General features: G+C 43.2%; 1 protein-coding gene across 6 annotated transcripts in view; it reads right to left on the bottom strand.

Annotated features, from left to right (window-relative positions):
• The window catches only part of SGCE (sarcoglycan epsilon), a 449,332-nt gene that overhangs the window by 155,297 nt on the left and 274,132 nt on the right, over positions 1 to 19,903 (bottom strand). For all 6 annotated transcript variants that reach the window (XM_069648569.1, XM_069648566.1, XM_069648564.1 and 3 more), the window contains exons 3-4: positions 11,437 to 11,594; positions 6,352 to 6,424 (exon numbers count right to left, since the gene is read on the bottom strand). In XM_069648569.1, coding sequence (XP_069504670.1) covers positions 6,352 to 6,424; positions 11,437 to 11,594 — 231 coding nt within the window. The remainder of the gene's footprint in view (positions 1 to 6,351; positions 6,425 to 11,436; positions 11,595 to 19,903) is intronic.

Genomic DNA, 19,903 nt, shown 5'->3' with positions numbered 1-19,903 from the left:
AATCGAGAGTCAAGGAAGCCTTTGGAGTAATCTCCCTCCTCAAAGTAGTGATATTCAGTGACCCAAGAGTCAATTTGGAATTGGGAGGCTACTCCCTCATCACAGTGGTGATCTAGTTAAGATTAAAGAGGACCCTACACAACAAGAGCTATCTGAAAATAATCTTTATAACGTCAGAGAAGATTTTCTGGAATTGTAAATCAAGCTTTCAGAAGCCCTTGGGAAGAAGTGAAGAGTCTTTTGAGGACTACTGCTATAGAATATCCCCAGACAGCCCTTAAGGCTGTGCGAGGTGGGTCAGGCGAAGGGAGCCATCCCCCTGACTATACTCTCTTTGTTGAATCAGATGCTAATGCGAAAAATTGGAAAAGAGATAAAGACTGAGTCAATTCACCCGGAGAAGGGAGTCATTCTCCTGGTACTATTTTCATTTGGACGCTGAACCCTTTTTATAAATTAGTGGTAGGGTTAGAGTAGGTTTTTGGACAGAGGACGGATATTTATCATTTGGACAAATATCCTGATGATGAACGCCTGGTTAACATTTTTTTAGGTAGGGACAACCCTTCAGAGATAGCGAGAGGTAGTACCTTTTCTTTATTTCTAAGGAATAAAACTTGTTGAAACATGTTTTGCTGACTCCTTACTCCACCTCACCACAATCTCCAAGGAATTCTGGGATGTTACAGCTACGGGGTAGTTTTAATAGATCTATGATATGTGTTGTTATGCACATTTGTAAATGCGGGTAGCACGTCCCCATATCTACAAGTGTCTTTAGCTGTGAAGAAATGCCAGATCTGTGTTTTAAAAGTTTGTATACATTGTTCTAAAAGAAAGGCTTTAACTTCGGAGTGTGTTATGAAGTGATACAATTTGAGTTGTTTTATAGCTCTGTAGCGTTTTTTTAGAAACTCCTTATCGGCATCTGTCTGTAGTTCAGCGAGTACTTGTCCACTGTAATATATGCATTTAAAAGCTGTTGCTGAACAGGGCCCTGTCTTGTTTTTTAAAGCCTCAGGATAGGCGTATTTTCATAAGACTTCAATGATGGCTAGAATATAGCGGAAGCAATCATTGTCTCCCTGGAACTCACTCATATCCATAAGATCACTTTGCCATTGTTGATCGATATCAGATACCACATTCATTAAGTGTTGAATTTCTTTTTTCAGGTCTGCTTGTGTAGTGCATAGGACTCCTGATCTGAAAGCCAGGTCTTGACTGTGCAAATTGACACATTCTCACCATAATTTCTCAGCATACGATAGAACCCTTCAACACCTCCATAGCTACCAACACCCCCTTCATCGTAATATATTTGGGACATCTTTACATGGTACATCTTCAGCCCATAGCCGTTGGAAATAAAGATGCAACTACGTTTTGCAAACAATGATTTTTATTAACATTTACTAAATCATTTATTATTCCAATTTTATTTACTGTGCATATCGGGGGTTGTAAGATGCTGTACAGCTATCAATCAGGCTACAAATTCTGGAGTATGCACAATTACTTGATGCACACCCAGCTGCTCACTGCGTCAATAAGCAAGCATTCACTTTATAGCTGTGGCTGACAGAATTTCATAAATCTCTCAATCAAACAACCAATTTTCTTTAAAAGCTAGAAAATGATGATGCACGTTATACACTAGTAGCACATATGAGGTCAAAACAAAGCAAATCATCCCCACATAAGGGTCTGTTGCACAACCCTACTGTCTCCACAAAGTTTTTTAGTATATAAAGGAAAACAGAAATGATTAATATTTAACGAAAAAAAGTGGTGTACCACATCTAAATTAATTCATTAGCACATTATTTTTATTATATAAAAAGACTTCATTCTCTTAAAAGACTGTGGTAAAAAATACACAGGCATAAGAGAAACCCTAAAACAAGGTTTCTTAGCAGGACGATTACATACAATACACAAATGAAAAATGAAAAAAAACAACCAATTTACATCAAAAACAACGTTTAACATACAAAATGACACATGCAAAATTGATTTGTTGCATTTTAGATATAACCCAACATGTTTCTGTCTGTTGACTCCTATGTGTCGACATTCATCAGGGGTAGCTCTTCACAGTATTTACAAAAAATCGTCCCTTCCAGTCCTGGTAGGCGTAGATCTTAACTTGATCCTAAATGCAATCTTGAAATCCTCGTATTCCAAAGCTTCAAAGTACCCAAGTACACAATAACATCTACAGCCGTTAATTCATCCGCATTTTGATTAATCCTATTTGGATGGATATTGGGTAGAAAAACACACTCCCAAAAGGAAAACAGGCCAAATGTATTCCAACAGCTGAAAACTCCTTATGGTAAAAGCACGGGTCCTCACAAAATAGGCCCAAGTGCCAAGGTCTTTAATTCACTTAAAACGTATTTCCAGAATACACCCGAAGTATCAATGCGGCTTAGGGAAAACCGCGACCAAATCCCCGGTGCACACAATGCCGCGCGGTGATCGAAAACCACTTTCAAACGTCATACACTGCCAGCTTCAATGAAAGTCCCACAGGTGTTCTTAAACCAACAAAACTCCACTTCTAGCGATTTTGCCAGTAGCTGTGCATTGTCTGCTGGAACTTATGTTTGTGTTACATAGAACATTGTTACATTCACGTTTGTATGTCCACTGTGTTGTTTGCAGATAACACAACATCCTTGGTGATATACTGCCTAGATGCTCTTTAGTCAAAGCCAACATTAATATCTGTATACATCCACTGGGGGGTTTCACATTAAATTGACAGCTTTGCAACAGGTGTTCATTTTTTATTTCCTGCAAATAAGCGTAAATACATGTAAATTATCTTCACTCTCAATCTTCATAGGTCAGTTTATGGGGCATGTGAGAAACCAAAGGGTGTCCCACCCGCTAGTCCCCGGGGACTTGTCATCCAGGTCGCCAGGGCACGGCCATCCCTTTTGGATCCAGTTCCTGGGGGTGGACCAGTGTGAGAGGGTGAGGGTTCTTCAGGGAGTCGGGATGAAGCAACCAATGGTGAGACGCGGTATTCCCCCCTTCCTGTACACATTACCCATCCTATTTCATAGGATTCTTCGATGTCTCAACTCCCAAGCCCCATTTTCTACACAAACACTGGCCAGAGGAAGAGGGTGACTGAGAGTAAAGAGGCTAACCCTTACATAGCGCATTGGACATGTCCCGCTAATCAGGCACTTGACTTTAAGTGCATTCATCTGATACCAATTAGCTATCCTCACACGGATAAAAGGTGGAACATAGAGACATTACTCTGAGCAAGGTAGAAAAAGAGTGGGAGCAGAACTTTCAGTGCAAGGCGAACCTACTGGAACAGAGCAACGGGCCAAGGGACGAGAGCAAAGGGTAGAGAACCCTCGGAGTTCTATGCAGGAGGTAGTTGCCTCTGAAAGGTCGCAAAAGATACTTGGAGAAGGACAAACCCCAAACAAGAAGGCTGCATTGTGTTCCAAGGATGCCAGCGACCCTCCCGGTTGAACGGCAGAGTTGGGGAGGTAAGGCCAAGTCGTTGGTATTAATCTTGACTTGTGAAAAACTGCAAAGACAAGAAAGAAACGCACACAGCCAGTGAGTTGGCAAGCAACATGAAAGACCGGTGTGTGTTAAGGAAAGATTGAAGTGGCAACAATACATCATACAAATTGAAGGCTGCACGTGTGTAGATGAGACACGAAGAAAGGCAGACCTGTGAATGAACTTTGAATTACCGATAGCTGTGAAACCATCGATACTGAGTAACGGAGTGGTCCAGCAAAAGGAAGTAGCCCACTCGAAAGTCTCTGTGAAAGGTTAAATGTTTGTAGTGATAAAGTGAATGAACTGTAAAAGCGAAGTGATCAAAATTAACCCAGAGAGAAGGGGAAAGTAAAAGGTGAATGTTGAGCTTTGGTGCTTTTGACATCAAACTACCCAGACCAAGAGGCACTGGGGCAAATAACGCAAGAGTGTGATTTAAAAGGGAAAGTCAAAGTGGTCCTGCAGAGGTCTAAAGAAAAAAGCCACACACATTCGAAATTCTTCGAGATCAAGGAAAAGGTTAGAGCCCGACTGAGGGATACCGAAAGTGTGATAAGTAAGGGGAAGAGAACCCCTAAAGGATGCGAGTTAAGCTTGGGGAAGGGAAACCCTGCAAGTGTTTTGCTTTGAGAGCTCTGAGCCCGACAGAGGGGGGCTGATGTGAACTTTTGAATTGCCTTACGAGGAGAGCTGACTCAGCCACCTTTATTCTTTATATTTCAACACTGACTTTCGTTTGCATACATATTCTCCTCTTCACACTTTTTGTACAACCGATAAGGCAGGCATTAGGTTTTGTTAGTATAGGCCATTTTGTTTTGACGGACTCAAGTAGGACTGTTTTATTTATTATTTAATGATCAAGACTACTCCCATCCTAGCTATAGGGGAAAGTTGAAGTTTCTCCAACCCCATCAAAAACTTCATCAAACGGGTTACAAATGTTACCTTTTGTGTCACTGTCATAGAGGCACATTGCTCTGCTGTATTGGTTTCCATATACTTTATCCTCACACTTGCAAAACGTTTTTTCAATTATGTTGCTAACACACAGCAGCCCCCCCCCCCGTCTAAACTGCTTCATTTTCAATAGGGGTTTATCCGCCACTTGTATAGCCCACATTTTAGACACACATTGTTCTGCCCCTTTCTGAACCATTAGCTGGGTTAACGGCTGCATACGATGCATCATTTTTACAAAGGGTTTAGGGCTCAACATGTAACATATTTTACGTAGCAATTTATCTGTATAGAATATTTCCAAACATTCATGAGCACCCTGTTGCGGATCGTCAATTTTATGCCTGGAGCACCATCTGTGAAAGTGTTGTTTTAAACACGTTTATACCAAAATAGCTGTGAAGCCCTAAACGGCCAAGATATCAACTGAGGTCCCAATTGCTGTGTTCAGATCGTCTTCAACACTAGTGTTGTCCATTTGCAAGATAGATTCCTTACATAGGATATTATCATGGCCCCCTAGGTTTTAAATGTGATTTGAACAGCAACCACAATGAATATTGACATTGTCGGCTACAGCTTGGCTGACCTAAATTCTGTCCTTTTTATCAGCTAGAGGCTGCAGACAAAAAGAGAAACACATGGTTTAAACACCTGCTAGCTCTCACACCCCTACAAAATACAAACATTTGCTTTAGAAATATACCCACAATTCGACATGCCATCCGATATCCAGGCTCAACGATCCCCCTTTTTCCTAAAGGTTCAGCGGGTCGGGGTCACTCTCCGTCACCATAACTGCATCATTCTGCATGACCATGGACTCGTATCCACTGTCTTCAGGCTCCATTTTGCATGAACATAATCGAACAGGGTCTAGCCCCCTGCCCCTCGGGTTGCTCCAGAACCACAGCATTAGCAGTGACAGCCATTTCCAATTTAGCTGTTTTTTCGGCTGCACTTGTCTGGGTGTTTTTAATGACATCTCCAGCAGACCGCCCCAGTCACGGTGAGCGGCGGTTGACTGCTGACTGAAAGTATAGCCATGTTCTCAAAGAACTCCCCAGGTTCACGGTCCACCATCAAATCCTGAGAATGCTCCAATGTATCAAAACTGCTGTATTCACTCATAAGATAGTAAGGCGTGTAACTGTCATTGGAATCTCCAGAGCTGCCATGGGCTGTTTTCTCCTCGTAATAACTGTAGCGGTTCATAATTACAGTTTCCTTGACATGACGCTGAATTCCCCAAAAGTCTGAACAGTGTACTTTTTTTGAGGCATAGAATAGCTATATATACGTGCTGTGAGGCCCTGCCTAACACGTCAAGCCTTAGAACCGCCCACAGACATAAACCAATTTATATTCGATTCCATTACATTTCTTATCAAATGTATATAAAATTAATATAACAATTTTTTGGTTGCAATCAAATTTATAGGGATTCAATACAACATCTAGTTATACCCCATATTGGGGTTCCTATGAATCTTATAACAGATATATATACCAAATGTTGAGGGTAATTACATTTTTTGGGGTGCAATCACATTTATAGGGGTTCAGGGGCATGGGAAAGGGGTGGGACCACCTGTCAACTGAAACGCTTGATGAAAGGTATTCCACTCTGCCACTAATGTCGCCTGTGGAATAATTGTCCCCTTCAAACTTGTTCTTTATCTAAATGATGGCCTTGTGGAAAGCTGTGAAGACCTTATTTAACTAGGCTAATCAGTATCCATTTGAATTGTATGCATGTTATCCTTTCCAAACATGTGAGTACCTAGAATTACTTAAGTTTGCAGAGAGCGCAACATAAGTACATCAAATCAAGTCAAACAAACATACCTTCTGCGTACATGATGTTAATGATGAGATTGTGCCTCGCTGTTTCAAATGTACGTCTGTTGTAGGCAGTGATCTATAGAGAAGAGCATTATAATGATAACGTGACAAGAAAGGGGGAAAACTCCACATTAAGCAGTCAAAGTACATTCAGAGAACCAGGTGCATTGTCACATTCTACATCTGCTTGATGAAAATAATCAGATCCTCAATGATGATATGTACAGAAATGCTGCAAAGACAATTTTCAGTTGCTATAATCATATACAAAAGGTTAATGTCATCTCTAGAAAAAAAACAGATGCCCAGCAAAGAGCAACATGGTTTTTCATACAGACATTATTCCAATGGTTTAGAATTTGATTAGGAGATATGGATGATCAATTGGGTGATTGGTAATTTCTTGTAAACTGCTTTGAATTACAGCTAAGCATGAGCAGGATTCTTCAGGCAAAACTGAAACCCATAGAATTTCAATCGGTTTTGTCCAGGTTGAACTTTGCACATTTTCCAGAGGTTTCAGATATGAAGCTCTACTGGGATCTACCTTGCATCTGCATATAGTGAGAGGAAAATTTGGTTAGTCGATGTATGGCATTTGAAGAATCCCGATTGGCTCAGGCTTGGTAAGGAAGGGATTTGTAAAATAGTTAGGCTAGAGTAAATATAAATTGATAGAAGGGCCTAGGTAGAGTTAGGCTGGAATGTTTTGAATGGGTGGGGGTCAGGTACAAATTATTTGTTTGTGGGGGAGTAGAATGAGGGCAGTACAAGCCAATTGCATGTGTGAATTGTGGATGGAAGAGAATGATATCCCTCTTCAGTTGTGTGGATGTAGAAGGCCCCCACATGCATTTCCTAAATAGAGGAGAAAGCCAAAGCACTGAGAACCACCATTTACCTGTACTAGATGTGGAGGAAGGCCCAAGTACTGAAAATCCCACATGTATCTACTAGACATAGAAGAAGGCATAGAAAAAGGCCAAAGCACTGGGATCCCCACATGCATTTTGTAGGCAGAGGAAAATGTATAGCAATGAGGACCACAAATGCATTTACCAAGCATAGGAGAAAACTAAAACACTGAGAATCCAACATGCATTTTGTAGGTGGAGGAGATAGCCCAGCACTGGGTAACCCACAGAAATTTACTAGACCTACATGAAGGCTGACACTCTGAGAACCCAACATGCATTTACTAGGCATAGGAGAAGGCCAAAGAACTAAGAACCCCACATGTTTTATTAGGTGTGGGTCAGACCAAAGTGCATTTGTAGACATAGGAGAAAGCCAAAGCACTGAGGACCACATATGCATTTTGTAGGTGGAAGAGAAGGCAAAGTGCTAAGAAACCCACTTGCATATACAAGTGGAAGGGGAAGGTGCTGAGAATCCAATATGCATTTACTAAGTATAGGAGAAATCCAAAGCACTGACAAACTCACATGCATTTTGTAGGTGGAGGATTAGGCCAACGCACTGAAAACCCTACGCGTATTTTTTATGGAGAGATGGCAAGGCACTAAGAACACTATGTGTATTTACTGGGCAGTGGGGAAAGCCAAAGCACTGTGGACACCACATGCATTTACTAGGCGCAGGAGAAGGCCATTGCACTGAGAAACCCAAATACATTTTGCAGGTGGAGAAGGTCAAAGCATGGAGAACCCCACGTGCATTCTGTAGGTGTAGGAGAAGGTCAAAGCACTCAGAGCCCCACATGCATTTTGTACTTGTCGGAGAAGGCCAAAGCACTGAGAACACCAGGTGCCTTTTGTAGTCGAAGAAGGCCAAATCGCTGAGGATCACCTGTGCATTTTTTAGGCAGAGGAAAAAGCAAAGCACTAAGAACCCCACATACATTTACAAGGATTCAATGTGCATTTACTGCACCTAGGAAAAGACCAAAGCACTGCGTACCACATATACTTATTGTAGGCAGAGAAGGCTGAAGCACTGAGAACCCCATGTGTATTTATTGAAGGAAGTGTGAATTAAGCTAACATAGCTGAATATACAGCATGGCTCATATGTGGTAGTGGATGGGGTCAGAGGAGCAATGTATCTGTTGTCCCTTTTCTCCTACTGTAGCAGTAACTGTTTGTGCTGGAGAAGCTCAGATCGTATGCAGATCTCTATGCCAGTCATGCCACTTAATCAGTAGCTGCATTCTTCTCTCTCTCTGCAAAGAACAGGGATAACTGTCTCAAAAGAATCCTGTGCATCGGAAAGATATGTAATTATGCATGCAGTGCCTTTGGACAAGAATCAGTTGCCAGAAGATAATGTTTAGGAAGAGGAGAATCCATGGATGGCAATGAAGAACACGACAAACATTATGCTTGACTACCCGTTTCAAGATAGAAACAAAAACACCTTTAACTTGGTGATACAACAGCTATTGAGGGAGACCGAGAGACAGTATAACAGGTTGCAGCCATTGATGTACACATATACGTGTCAATTTCAAGCACTGTACTAGGAAGCACGATTTAGAAATTCCCTCAGCACCAGTGCACATTCTTTTCCACAAATGGTCTAAAAAACACATGCAGTTGATAGTAAAACTTTGCAGTCAGTCACATCAACGGCACCAGCTCCTCATTGAGGAACACCAACACAGCATCCACTACAAGGTACTGCAAGCAGACTCAAAGAAAGAGGGGTATGGGCCAGCTTCACCTCTCCCAGAAAATCAGCAGAGTGGAGTTATTTGCACAGGAAAAGCAATTAGCTCATCTAGGAACCTACCATTTATGCAAGAACAGTGTCTTGGAGGGAACCTGGGTATCTATTTGTGCGCCACTTCCTGTAGTCTACAGTAGATGGCATTGCTGGCATGCTTGAAAAAAGGTAAGGGGTACAAGGAAGCCTCCTAGCCAGGGGAGTTGGTAGGTCTGGAAAAGACCCGGGGCTAAGTTGATGTCGGAACTGTTGGGACTGGGGGCTAGCTAGTCTTTTGGCTGTAGCTCCTGAGATTCTATCCGGGGCTACAACCAAAAGATCAGGGGCTATAGCCCCCTTAGCCCCCCCCCTAGCAACGCCTCCTAGCACCCCTCAATTACAGGCAATTGGCACATTTGCAAAACCACCCTGCACAACTACAATGGACAGTCCTTTTTTGTTCAGCTTTTGTTGTATAGTTAATGTTCAGGAGCCAATCCCCAGTCAAACATGTGTTTTCTTTCTAGCAGTTTTAGTCTCGCCTGTTTTTGCTTCCTCTCTACCACTCCGGTTCAATGCACACGTATACAATATGTATCCACTGAGTCACAAAATAGGCTGACATTGCATCCCAAACTATCAGGATATCTGGTGAGTCCAAGTTAATATTAATAAACTCACTTAACTGCCCATCAATCCATTCACAGATTTTGATGTCCACTAAGAACTTTCTGTCAAATGTTATTTACTTGTCCTTCCCGATTCCAACCACCCCCACCCCAGATTCCAGTAAAAGGCAGAGTGGAAAGATCTGACAAAGCAAGCCACAAATATTAACATGACATACCCAGAAAACAAATACAAATACAACATACAAATCCATTCAACCCACCATAAAACAGGTGCATTTGGGAATAAAGCTAATGGTGTGAACAGAAAGATCAATATCCCTGAAATAAAGGATGAAAGGCTCTCCAAGTGTCTACGAATGCAATTCCATGCATTAGATTTTCTAAAGCCAACGACCAGCACTGATTTCTTACTGCGGCAGGCGACCAAGCTGAAACTGGATCTAGGGCTAGATTATAATTGCCATCTAGAAAAACAGGTGAAGGCTGATGGTTCAGTCTCTCCTACAAATTTACAAAAGAAAATACCAGCCTCATCTCACTCAGACCATAAGCAAAAAACCCAAGTGAACCCTTTCCCCTTATATTCAAAATGTTCTAGGACCTATTGGACATGGTGGCCTGATGCCTATTTAATAATCCTAATAAGGGGTTGCATATTAATATGGCTACTACCCTAGTCCGAGCTGATTCAGATGTGGCCAATATGCAGGCAACTTCAGGACACAACACCAAACCCATCTTCCCGTAGGACATTTGTCTCCTGAAAGCAAATGATATGCACTTTTAGATGCCTCAGCAACGAAGGAAACCTGTAAGGCTAATTTATTATGGGCATTCAGTTACATTAACATTCCATTTAAGGAGCTTCAACCCTGTCATTGTTATCTTTCTTGGCGGCATCTCTACAATCTCAACCCTCTTGCCCAATCATTTAATTTTGAAACATTGCGCTAAGCCAACTCATCTCTCCTTTAAGGTCCACCAAGTAGGTTTGTGCCCAAATATTCACCATTTGGCAAAGCCTGAACCTCACTCACTACTACTCCTCAAGCAGGTCCCTCACTCTGGCTCCCAAAGAAAGCTCTGTCCATGTGTCCACAGGCTTGGAGGGAGTTTTATGTGATGTGTGAGTCCCTCAACCTCCACGCTCCACCCACCTGCCATCCACCAGCAAAATATACATTCTAATAAAAAAAGAAACATCAAGAAACAAAGGCCACGTACAAAAGGGACACAGATGGAGAGATTGGGGCGGGGGTTATAAATACATACATAAATCATGTTTTCTAAAGCCCAGCCTCCCCATTGTTAGGAAAGGGAAGTGTCCCAAGAGCTCCATTCTGCATCACATGGCTGACAGTGCAACTAGAAGGAATGTGTTGCTGATCAGCGGAAACAGACAAAACACTGACTAGGAGTTGCCTGAAAGGTGTAATCAGTCTACAGTGAGAAAAGTAGCAGAGCTAGAGTTTTGTGTTGTACAGTTTGAGGTAGTCATTTTGTGCTAAAACCTTTACATAAATGTCTTGTGAGGTGAGAATTGCTCATCTTTCCAACAAAGGAAATATTGGGTTAAAGCTATTAGTTTATTTCTAAACATCAATAATATTTTTCTAGGGATTTAAGTAGAAAATATATATGCAAGTTGAATGTAATGGTATATTTATAGGATTCATGCTTCAAACATTCATCAATTCATCACTGCTTTGAGTTTCTAAAAGCACATTTTTAGGCAGAAAGAATGCAAGTTAAAATAATTAATATATTTTGGGGTTCAACATGTCTGCAATACCTCGATAATGGTCGGTCTCCCCACGTTCTCGGCGGTTGGCGATCCATATAGCACCCCATCACTGTATGACGTTCTCTGAATGTAGCGCAGCCATCCTGGTCTGTCAGGGTAACCCATTAAGTTGGTGTTGAATGTTATGGGGTCATTACTCATTTCACCTTAATAAGGAAAGAACATAATTGAATATAGATAAATGATTCTTGCAAGGCTGGAAATCAAAATAATGACGGCCATTACATCTTCTCCAGTCAGGTGGGAATTATGATACATTGCACATGTGTAAACAGATTAACAGTAGTGCACATGCTGTGTTTGGACATGTGCAAACACACTGTCCTTCCACCACATATGTATAACCACAAGCACAGAATTGGTAATCAAAGTTCTTCAAATAAATACCAAGCCCACTGTTGCAACTCCATAATTCAAAGTAGTCCAAAGGAAGCTCTCTAGGGCACTTTCTCTCATTATGGCTTTCATGCCTCGCCCTCCTCCCGGGGAATGAAAGCCATTCGCACCTTAGTGTTCATTCAGGGTACAAATGGCTTCTTTTTTTTCATAGAGATTGGCACCGCAAACGACGCCCAGCTCTGAAGGAAATAAAAAAGAAACAAAGCTGGCCTCCGCCGTAGGGGTCCCTTTTCCATTTCCACGGCGGCCGGAGCTGGAGGTGCGTCGGACCAGAGCTCAAAGCTCTGGTCCCTCAGGTACGTGGGGGAGGCACGGGGTGTGGGAGGGGTAACGGTGTGGAGAGGCTCCCTGATACCTCCTTGTTGTGTGTCGGTCTAGTGGTCCCCGCTGCGTGCGTGTCATGACTGCGTCATGACGCTTTAATAATAAAAGGGGCTCTGCTGGCACCGCAAGGGCAGTGCAGCAGAGCCTCAGGAAGCGGCAACTCGTGTCTGTGTACTTGTGTTCTTTGTGACTGCCACGTGATCGTGGCCTTGTCCGCGGCGCGGCCCGAGTGCCCTCGGACCCGCGGATGCCGGTAACTGGGGGGTGATCCCCAACATTGGGAAGACTGTGCGCGGTGACCCCGGGCACCGTAGGGTGACCCCTACTGTCGATGAGCGGAGTGTGTCCCGTGCATCTGCCGTGTCGGGTGATCCCGACGGCATCTGTGGCCTGCCCCGGTGACAGGAGGCGGGCCACCACACTCCTCACATAAAAAAAGAAAAATGCCACCACCCAGGGGAGGGCGACGGGTGGTTGGAACATGTATATTCAGCCCCCTGATTGGTCATTGGCTCTTCCCCGGGTTCGAACGACAATTCTTCACCATTAAAGAGCATTATAAACAGGCATTATGTGTCATGTGAGCAGGAAGCAGACCTATTTATCTTATCACCAGCATTCAAGAAGTTGCTTCATCAGTCCAATGCATGTTGCCAATATTTCTGAAAAATACCTGCGTTCTTTTGTAAAGGGGGTAATATATTTTCAAAGTGCTCTAACCCCTAAAAATAGATGGACACAGGCACAACGAGTTGTTGGTACATCTTTGCTGTAATATAGGCTCATTTAAATGGGATAACAGAAGTGTTTTATAATGGCGCAATCCCATTGAATAACGCTCTGTGAATCATGCCCGTTGGCTTTCATTCCTATAGACTCTACCTTTTTGAGGGTCAGTTGTGCTCTGTCAGATACGTGGATTTACGAGGCCCTACCCTCCCATTCCATAAAGGCTGAATTAGACTGATCACATTCCTCAGGGAGGACTGCCACAGGTGGCTAGGTTTTGTCCAGTTGTTCAATAGCTTTTATGTGTTCCAATAAGAAATCTTGAGCAAGCTGGATAGTATTACCCATGTATACTTTAGAACATGGGCAAATGAACGTGCACATTCCTAATGTGTGGTTAACCATGCTCAATTTACACACATGGCAGTCTACAGATGGAAATAAACCTCTTGTTTTACCCATTCCCTTAGTTCTTACTTGTATTGAAGTCACCTGAAATTTACTTCTGGCCAAATGATCTTGAACATTACAAGACCTATTATAAATAAATACTTAGCCACCATTTCTAATTAAAAAGTAAGCAAACCTGTTTGACTGGTGATGGGGGGACAAACTATCTGATTCTGCAAAAATCAGTCTGTGGGCTGAGGGAGATTATCAAGGCTGGTATGGGGTGAAGTACCCCTTACTGTGCGTTTTAAGGATATTGCAAGTAACCGAGGAGTTTCGTGACCAAATAAAGGAACGAGGCTGAAGGCCGAGTTCCCTTATAATGTAATTGAACTCCAAAGTGACTTGCTATATCATTTTTATGTATGGTAGGGGGTATAATCCTTATAATACATGGCTACGCATTATCAATCCTTTTAATACCGCGTCTCTTGCACAATATAATGTAAGATAGATTCCATTTGCTGATCCATATAATCAATATAGAATATGCTTGGAGTTTTAAAAAAAACGCAAAAATGCAGCTTCTAATAAGTTGCAGAAAAATTGTTCCAGCTGTTTAATAAAATGTATCAAAAAGGTTTTCATTTTGTGCTTTAAAAAAAGTAGTAACATGTAGATTCTTGCACAAATGTTAAACTCCAGCAGTGCGCAGATTAGACACTTCGACATAAACAGCCAATTGATGGCTGTATCGTGACACAGAAAACGATTCTGCAAGTAAGGAATTTGAATAGCGTTTCACGCTTTTAATTAAGTGCTGTAGTGACGGCTGGAGTTCTGTCTGTTGGCTCAAGTAGCAGGCGTGATGACGTCACGACTGAAGCTTAATAACTGATTGCAGGGGTTGTGATGTCATTTCTTATTACAGGTCAGCTGTGAGGGAACTGCTAGAATGTAATAAGAACCTTTTCAGGCTTTTATACAGATACTGCAGGCTGCCCTGTATTATAGCCTTATAAAGGTCCCCAGCACAGAGTTAACAATGATTTAGGATCGTTTGCGGGTGGTATACCCTGTAGTGGCAGGTTATAAGGCTCTTAGCACCCAGATGAATGCTCTCTTAGCAAGTCTGCTGTCTACGATTTGTGCTACAAACCGTGCAAAAGTGATCCCCAGTCCGCAAACCCATGCACAAGGCCACTCAAAGATGTCTGCTCCTGAAACGCAGGGTGCCAGAGTTAGCAACATATGTTCTCTTTTAATAGCCACTAGCACTATGGCCCAGCCACACCACAAATGGAGCGGCCATCTTGAAAATGTGAGGAAAGGAAAGAGCAATGGCACAGGCAGGCAGAGGGAGAACTGCACCATGTCGAGAGAAGACTGAGACTGGAGAGACAGGTGCAAAGAGAAGATGGAGAATGGTGGCAAAGAGGTTAGCAGCTCGGAAGCAGACAGGACCTGCACAGATATCCTCACCTTGATTGGAATCTGCATGTTTATACCAGCAATTAATGCCCATGTGCTGAGCCAGGTAGTTGGCAAATAATTCCTAATGAGGGACAATAGCTGGCATTATTGACTGGCTCCATGGTCAATACTGCTAAATAAGGGAACACCTACATCAATAACACTGGGAAAAGATGTGTATTTTGCTCGTCCCGCTTCACACTGGGTGGTTACATAGGGTGGTAAGACTTATGGGATCTGAACATTTTGGCTGAATTCATACCGTTTAGGGTTTTAGAAGTCAGAATCTTCTTGAAATACTGATTTCTTTGAGTTCTGCCACATTTCGTTATGATCCTCCAAAAAACTGTCATCGCCTTGTGAAAGATGGAATGTAGAGTTCTTGGAATAATACCTTAGCAAAATGAAACATACCTGCTGAGAAATTATTTTTATTGGAAGAGTCTTTCATTAAAGTAATGGTAGGCTGAATAAAATCACTGCTATATAACATTAACAGTTGTACGTTGTTCCTGGTCTCATGCAGTAATATAATAATATTTAGGTTCAAAATATCCTGATTTCTGTGAATGGATCTCAAAGTCAAGGGGCCTCATTACGACCCAGGCGGACTTCGCGGTGCTAAATGCACCGCGAAGCATGGCGGAAAGCCGCCGATAGCGCCATGGGGGTTGGCGGATTTACCGCCCCATTCCGACCTCGGCGGAGCGGTAAATCCCCAATCCCCATTCTGCCCTTCCCCATTCCCATTTTTGCCCCATAGGGTATAATGGGAGTGGGGAAGGAGTTAATTACGCCACCGTAAAATACGGTGGCGTAATTAACAACGAGGTCCCGTAGCGCCATGGTTTTCTCCGCCTGGTAAAACCAGGCGGAAAAGGCCGCCATGGCGCTACGGGAACTCGTAGTATGGCGGAGAGGTACGCCATGCACTACGCTGGCGTAACACCCTCTCCGCCAGGGTCCTAATGAGGCCCAAGGAGAGTCTAGGCTGAAGTCTAGGAAGACACCAGCTGTGCCTGATTGCACCTTCAATTGGCCAACTTCTACTGTGCTGGTTGGAAAGAAAATATTCATTTACACTAGCGCAGTGTTCTGTAACCTTTGGCTCTGCCAATGTTTTGGACTACAACTCCCATCAGCTTGAGTAATAAATGTTCGGCATTACTGGGAGGGGTATAGGCTGCTTAGACAGTTGCGCTATAGATTTCGACACAACCGGAGCTTTAAGCATCAGCGCGCTCTGAAGGGGTGTCTAGACGACCTTGTGGGTTTTGGTGCTGGCACCCTTAGTTGTAGACTGCCCAGACACATGCCGCTTATGCGGTTGAGGGGAGGGCTGCCGATCACGCGAATTGGCAGATATCATCGAGGAACTCGACGTACCCGTTGACGCTTTGGTCTGCTTCGACGGATCTGCCGAGGCCGAACTGGGGGTTATGTGTTTAGTCTTCCGGGAATCGCGTGCGGCCCTGTCGCCAGGGTGTACCTTCCCCATAGCAGGACTATCGTCGTGCCTGGTGGGGCTGGGGACGGCTGTCGTGGAGCACGAACACTGCGATCTGAGGTCAATGGCAGCCGGATCAGAGCCATGGCCGTCGCTTAGTTCCTCAGCCCTCTCGGCGGCTGCTGCAGCGGGGAGCTACCCTCGGCCTGCGACTTGGCATAGGGTGCCCACTGCTTCACTCGACGCTCCTTGATCATCTTAGGATGCAGGAGTTGACAGTATTTACAGGACGCCTCGTCGTAATTGAGAGTAAGACACTTAGTGCACTGCCAGTGCTTGTCTTTCCAGGGGTATTTTCCCTTACAGGAAGGGCAACATTTAAATGGTGTCCTGTCCATAGCTCAGGTGTGTGAAAGCAATGGCAAGACCAAAATGGCAAAGAGAGGTGAGAAAGAAACACATTCTTGAAAAGAATACAGACCCCCCAGACCCTACTCTCCCTACTGTATAGGCCGGCCAGATGGCCGGAGCACCAGCCGTTGAAGGTATTGTTTGCTGTCTTCGTCGGCGGTTAAGGAAATAGTCGTCGAAGGGGGACGAATAATCAATAAACGACCAAAGATCTGGAAATATAACAATTTTGCAATAAGTAGGAGCTCCGCATAATGCGACCAATTAGCTCGGCGGAAAAAACAATCTGAGGGACCTCGACGCCTGAGGGATTTTGGGTACACAGCACGTCACGTTAGGGATAGTGTTACAGGCACGCCCATGTCGACGTCCCCTTTCGATCCTCAAAAGACAAGATGCAATACTCTGTGGTTACCACTAGATGTCAGACTATATGCACAGCATGTGATTCTAAGCAGATTAACAAGCCTCAGAAGTTGTGTTTCCTGTGCAAATTGATGGGTGTATACGGCATTACCTTCAAATTGGGTCAATCCAAAATATATTGTTGGAATAAAGCTGTGCTGCACAAATCAGTCAATGGCGTTTTAATGGCACATTGATAATCTCTATTGGTAGTGGTTACTATTGATTAGCACCTTGGATGGGTGCGGCAGCCAATCAGGTTGCTTAGGACACAGGCTGAATCTCATGAAAAAAGCCTGCTTTCTGAACATGCTCACTGCTGCTCGCACTTACCCACCATCTTCCCTCTCTCTCCCCGGGGCATTCACGCTACTGCTTCCCCTCCTGCCCTGCCTAAAGCCTACCTGTAAGTGTTGTAGCACTGCTACGCTGCTCTTCTCATCCCCCCCTGTCACCATGTAAATGATGGATGGGTTCTGCTTGGAGATTTCCTTCCATTTCCATGGTGGCAAAGTTGGGTGAATATTTATCTGAAACAACTGGTCGTGGGCTTGCCACAACCCATTGTTGCAAACCAATATATTGCTAACAGGACACTGGAACTTTAAACCGGGGTGCTAATAGCAATAATTGTTATGTTATGTTATTTTATGTTGATTTATACAGTGCACCGCTATCAGCCAGGCGCAGTCTCCAGGTGCTCACGTGGCTCTGCAAGAAAGAAGACGGGGGTTGGTTAGTGAGGGTAGAGGGATAAGATAGGTCCAGAACCAGGAGAAAACTGGCGTTTGTTGTGTGTGTTGGGTTGCAGATTGTTTTTTTGTGTGCACTGGCTTGTTATATCCGTAAGGGTGAGGCCCAATGCCTGGGTTGTTTGTTGTATCTGAATGTCTGTTATGTTGGGTGTGTGTTTGTGTGTTTTATGTGTAAATTGGCTGGTATTTAAGGTTGTGGGTGAGGGCACAGGCTTGTGTCTCTGTAAGGGCTATGCCCAGTGCCTGGATTATTTGTTGTATGTGAATGTCTGTTATGTTGGGTGTATGTTTGTGTGTGTTTGTTTTATGTGTATATTGGCTAGTGTTTAAGGTTATGGCTATGCGCACTGGCTTGTTGTGTCCGTAGGGGGTAGGGTCCAGTGCCTGGGATTGTTGTATGAAAGTGTTAGCTATGTTGGGTGTGTGTTTGTGTGTAGTTTGGTTAGCCCATGGATGTGTATAGTACAAGGGATGTGTGTAGGAGGGGAGCAGGAGTGGGGTGGTTAGTACATTGGGTACTTTCAACATTTTTCTCAGTGGCTAATCTTCACAATTCTATCTAAGTGTGACGCATTGATAATCTTCACAAATCTATCTAAATGTGACGCATGACTAATCTTCACAGATCTATCGAAATGTATGTATGGCTAATCTTCACAAATCTATCTAAATGTGACGCATGGCTAATCTTCACAATTAGGCTGGTATTTAATTGGCTGGTATTTAAGGTTGTGGTTTAGTGCACTGGCTTGTGTACCCGTAAGGGTTAGGCCCAGCACCTGGGTTATTTGTTGTATGTGAATGTCTGTCAAGTTGGGTGTATGTTTGTGTGTGTTTGTTTTATGTGGAAATTGGCTGGTGTTTAAGGTTATTGTTGTGCACACTGGCTTGTTGTGTCCGTAGTGGTAAGGTCCAGTGCCTGGGATTGTTGTTATATGCAAGTGTTAGCTACATTGGGTGTGCGTTTGTGTGTAGTTTGGTTAGCCCATGGGCGTGTATAGTACAAGGGATGTGTGTAATGGGGGAGCAGGAGTGTGGCTAATCTTCACAATTCTATCTAAATGTGAGGTAATGCTAATCTTCCCAAATCTATCTAAATGTGATGCAATGTATGGCTAATCTTCCCAATTCTATCTAAATGTGACGCATAGCTAATCTTCCCAATTCTATCCAACTGTGATGCATGGCTAATCTTCACAATTCTATCCAAATGTGATGCATGGCTAATCTTTACAAATCTATCTACATGTGGCTCATGGCTAATCTTCACAATTCTATCCAAATGTGATGCATGGCTAATCTTCACAATTCTATCCAAATGTGATGCATGGCTAATCTTCACAATTCTATCCAAATGTGATGCATGGCTAATCTTCACAATTCTATCTAAATGTGACACATGGCTAATCTCTACACACCTATATAAATGTGATGCATGGCTAATCTTTGCAAATCCATCTAAATGTGGCACATGGATAATCTTCACAATTGTATCTAAATGTGACACATGGCTAATCTCTACACACCTATATAAATGTGATGCATGGCTAATCTTTGCAAATCTATCTAAATGTGGCACATGGATAATCTTCACAATTGTATTCAAATGTGATGCATGGCTAATCTTCACAATTCTATCTAAATGTGACACATGGATAATCTTCACAATTCTATCTAAATGTGATGCATGGCTAATCTTCACAATTCTATCTAAATGTGACACATGGATAATCTTCACAATTCTATCTAAATGAGATGCATTGCTAATCTTCACAATATGTCCATTGTAACACATTTCCTGCCTCCAAAATACATTTGGGCTCAAAATATTTTGTTTCCAGCTAAATGCATCTAAATCCTACATGACGCCTGCCCCCTAGTATACATGCAGGTGCAGCACATTTCCTTCCACAATTCAGTACACAATGGCTATGAAGCGTATCACAATGGCTCACTAGGGAGGGTGGCACAATTCAACTCAGATGCTAACTATGCTGGCACCATTTACATAGTAGTAGCAGTGTAAGAGTGGCTGGGTTTCCGGAGCACAGTAATGGTTGTGCTTCCCACCTTTATCGCCTATGGTACGGAACACAATGGCTAACTATGGGGCGCAGTAGAG

Source organism: Ambystoma mexicanum, chromosome 2q, assembly GCF_040938575.1.
Source record: "Ambystoma mexicanum isolate Mex_15411 chromosome 2q, UKY_AmexF1_1, whole genome shotgun sequence".
Classification (NCBI taxonomy): Eukaryota; Metazoa; Chordata; class Amphibia; order Caudata; family Ambystomatidae; genus Ambystoma; species Ambystoma mexicanum.
Note: the sequence above shows the minus strand (reverse complement) of the source record. Positions and strands in the feature narration are given on the sequence as shown.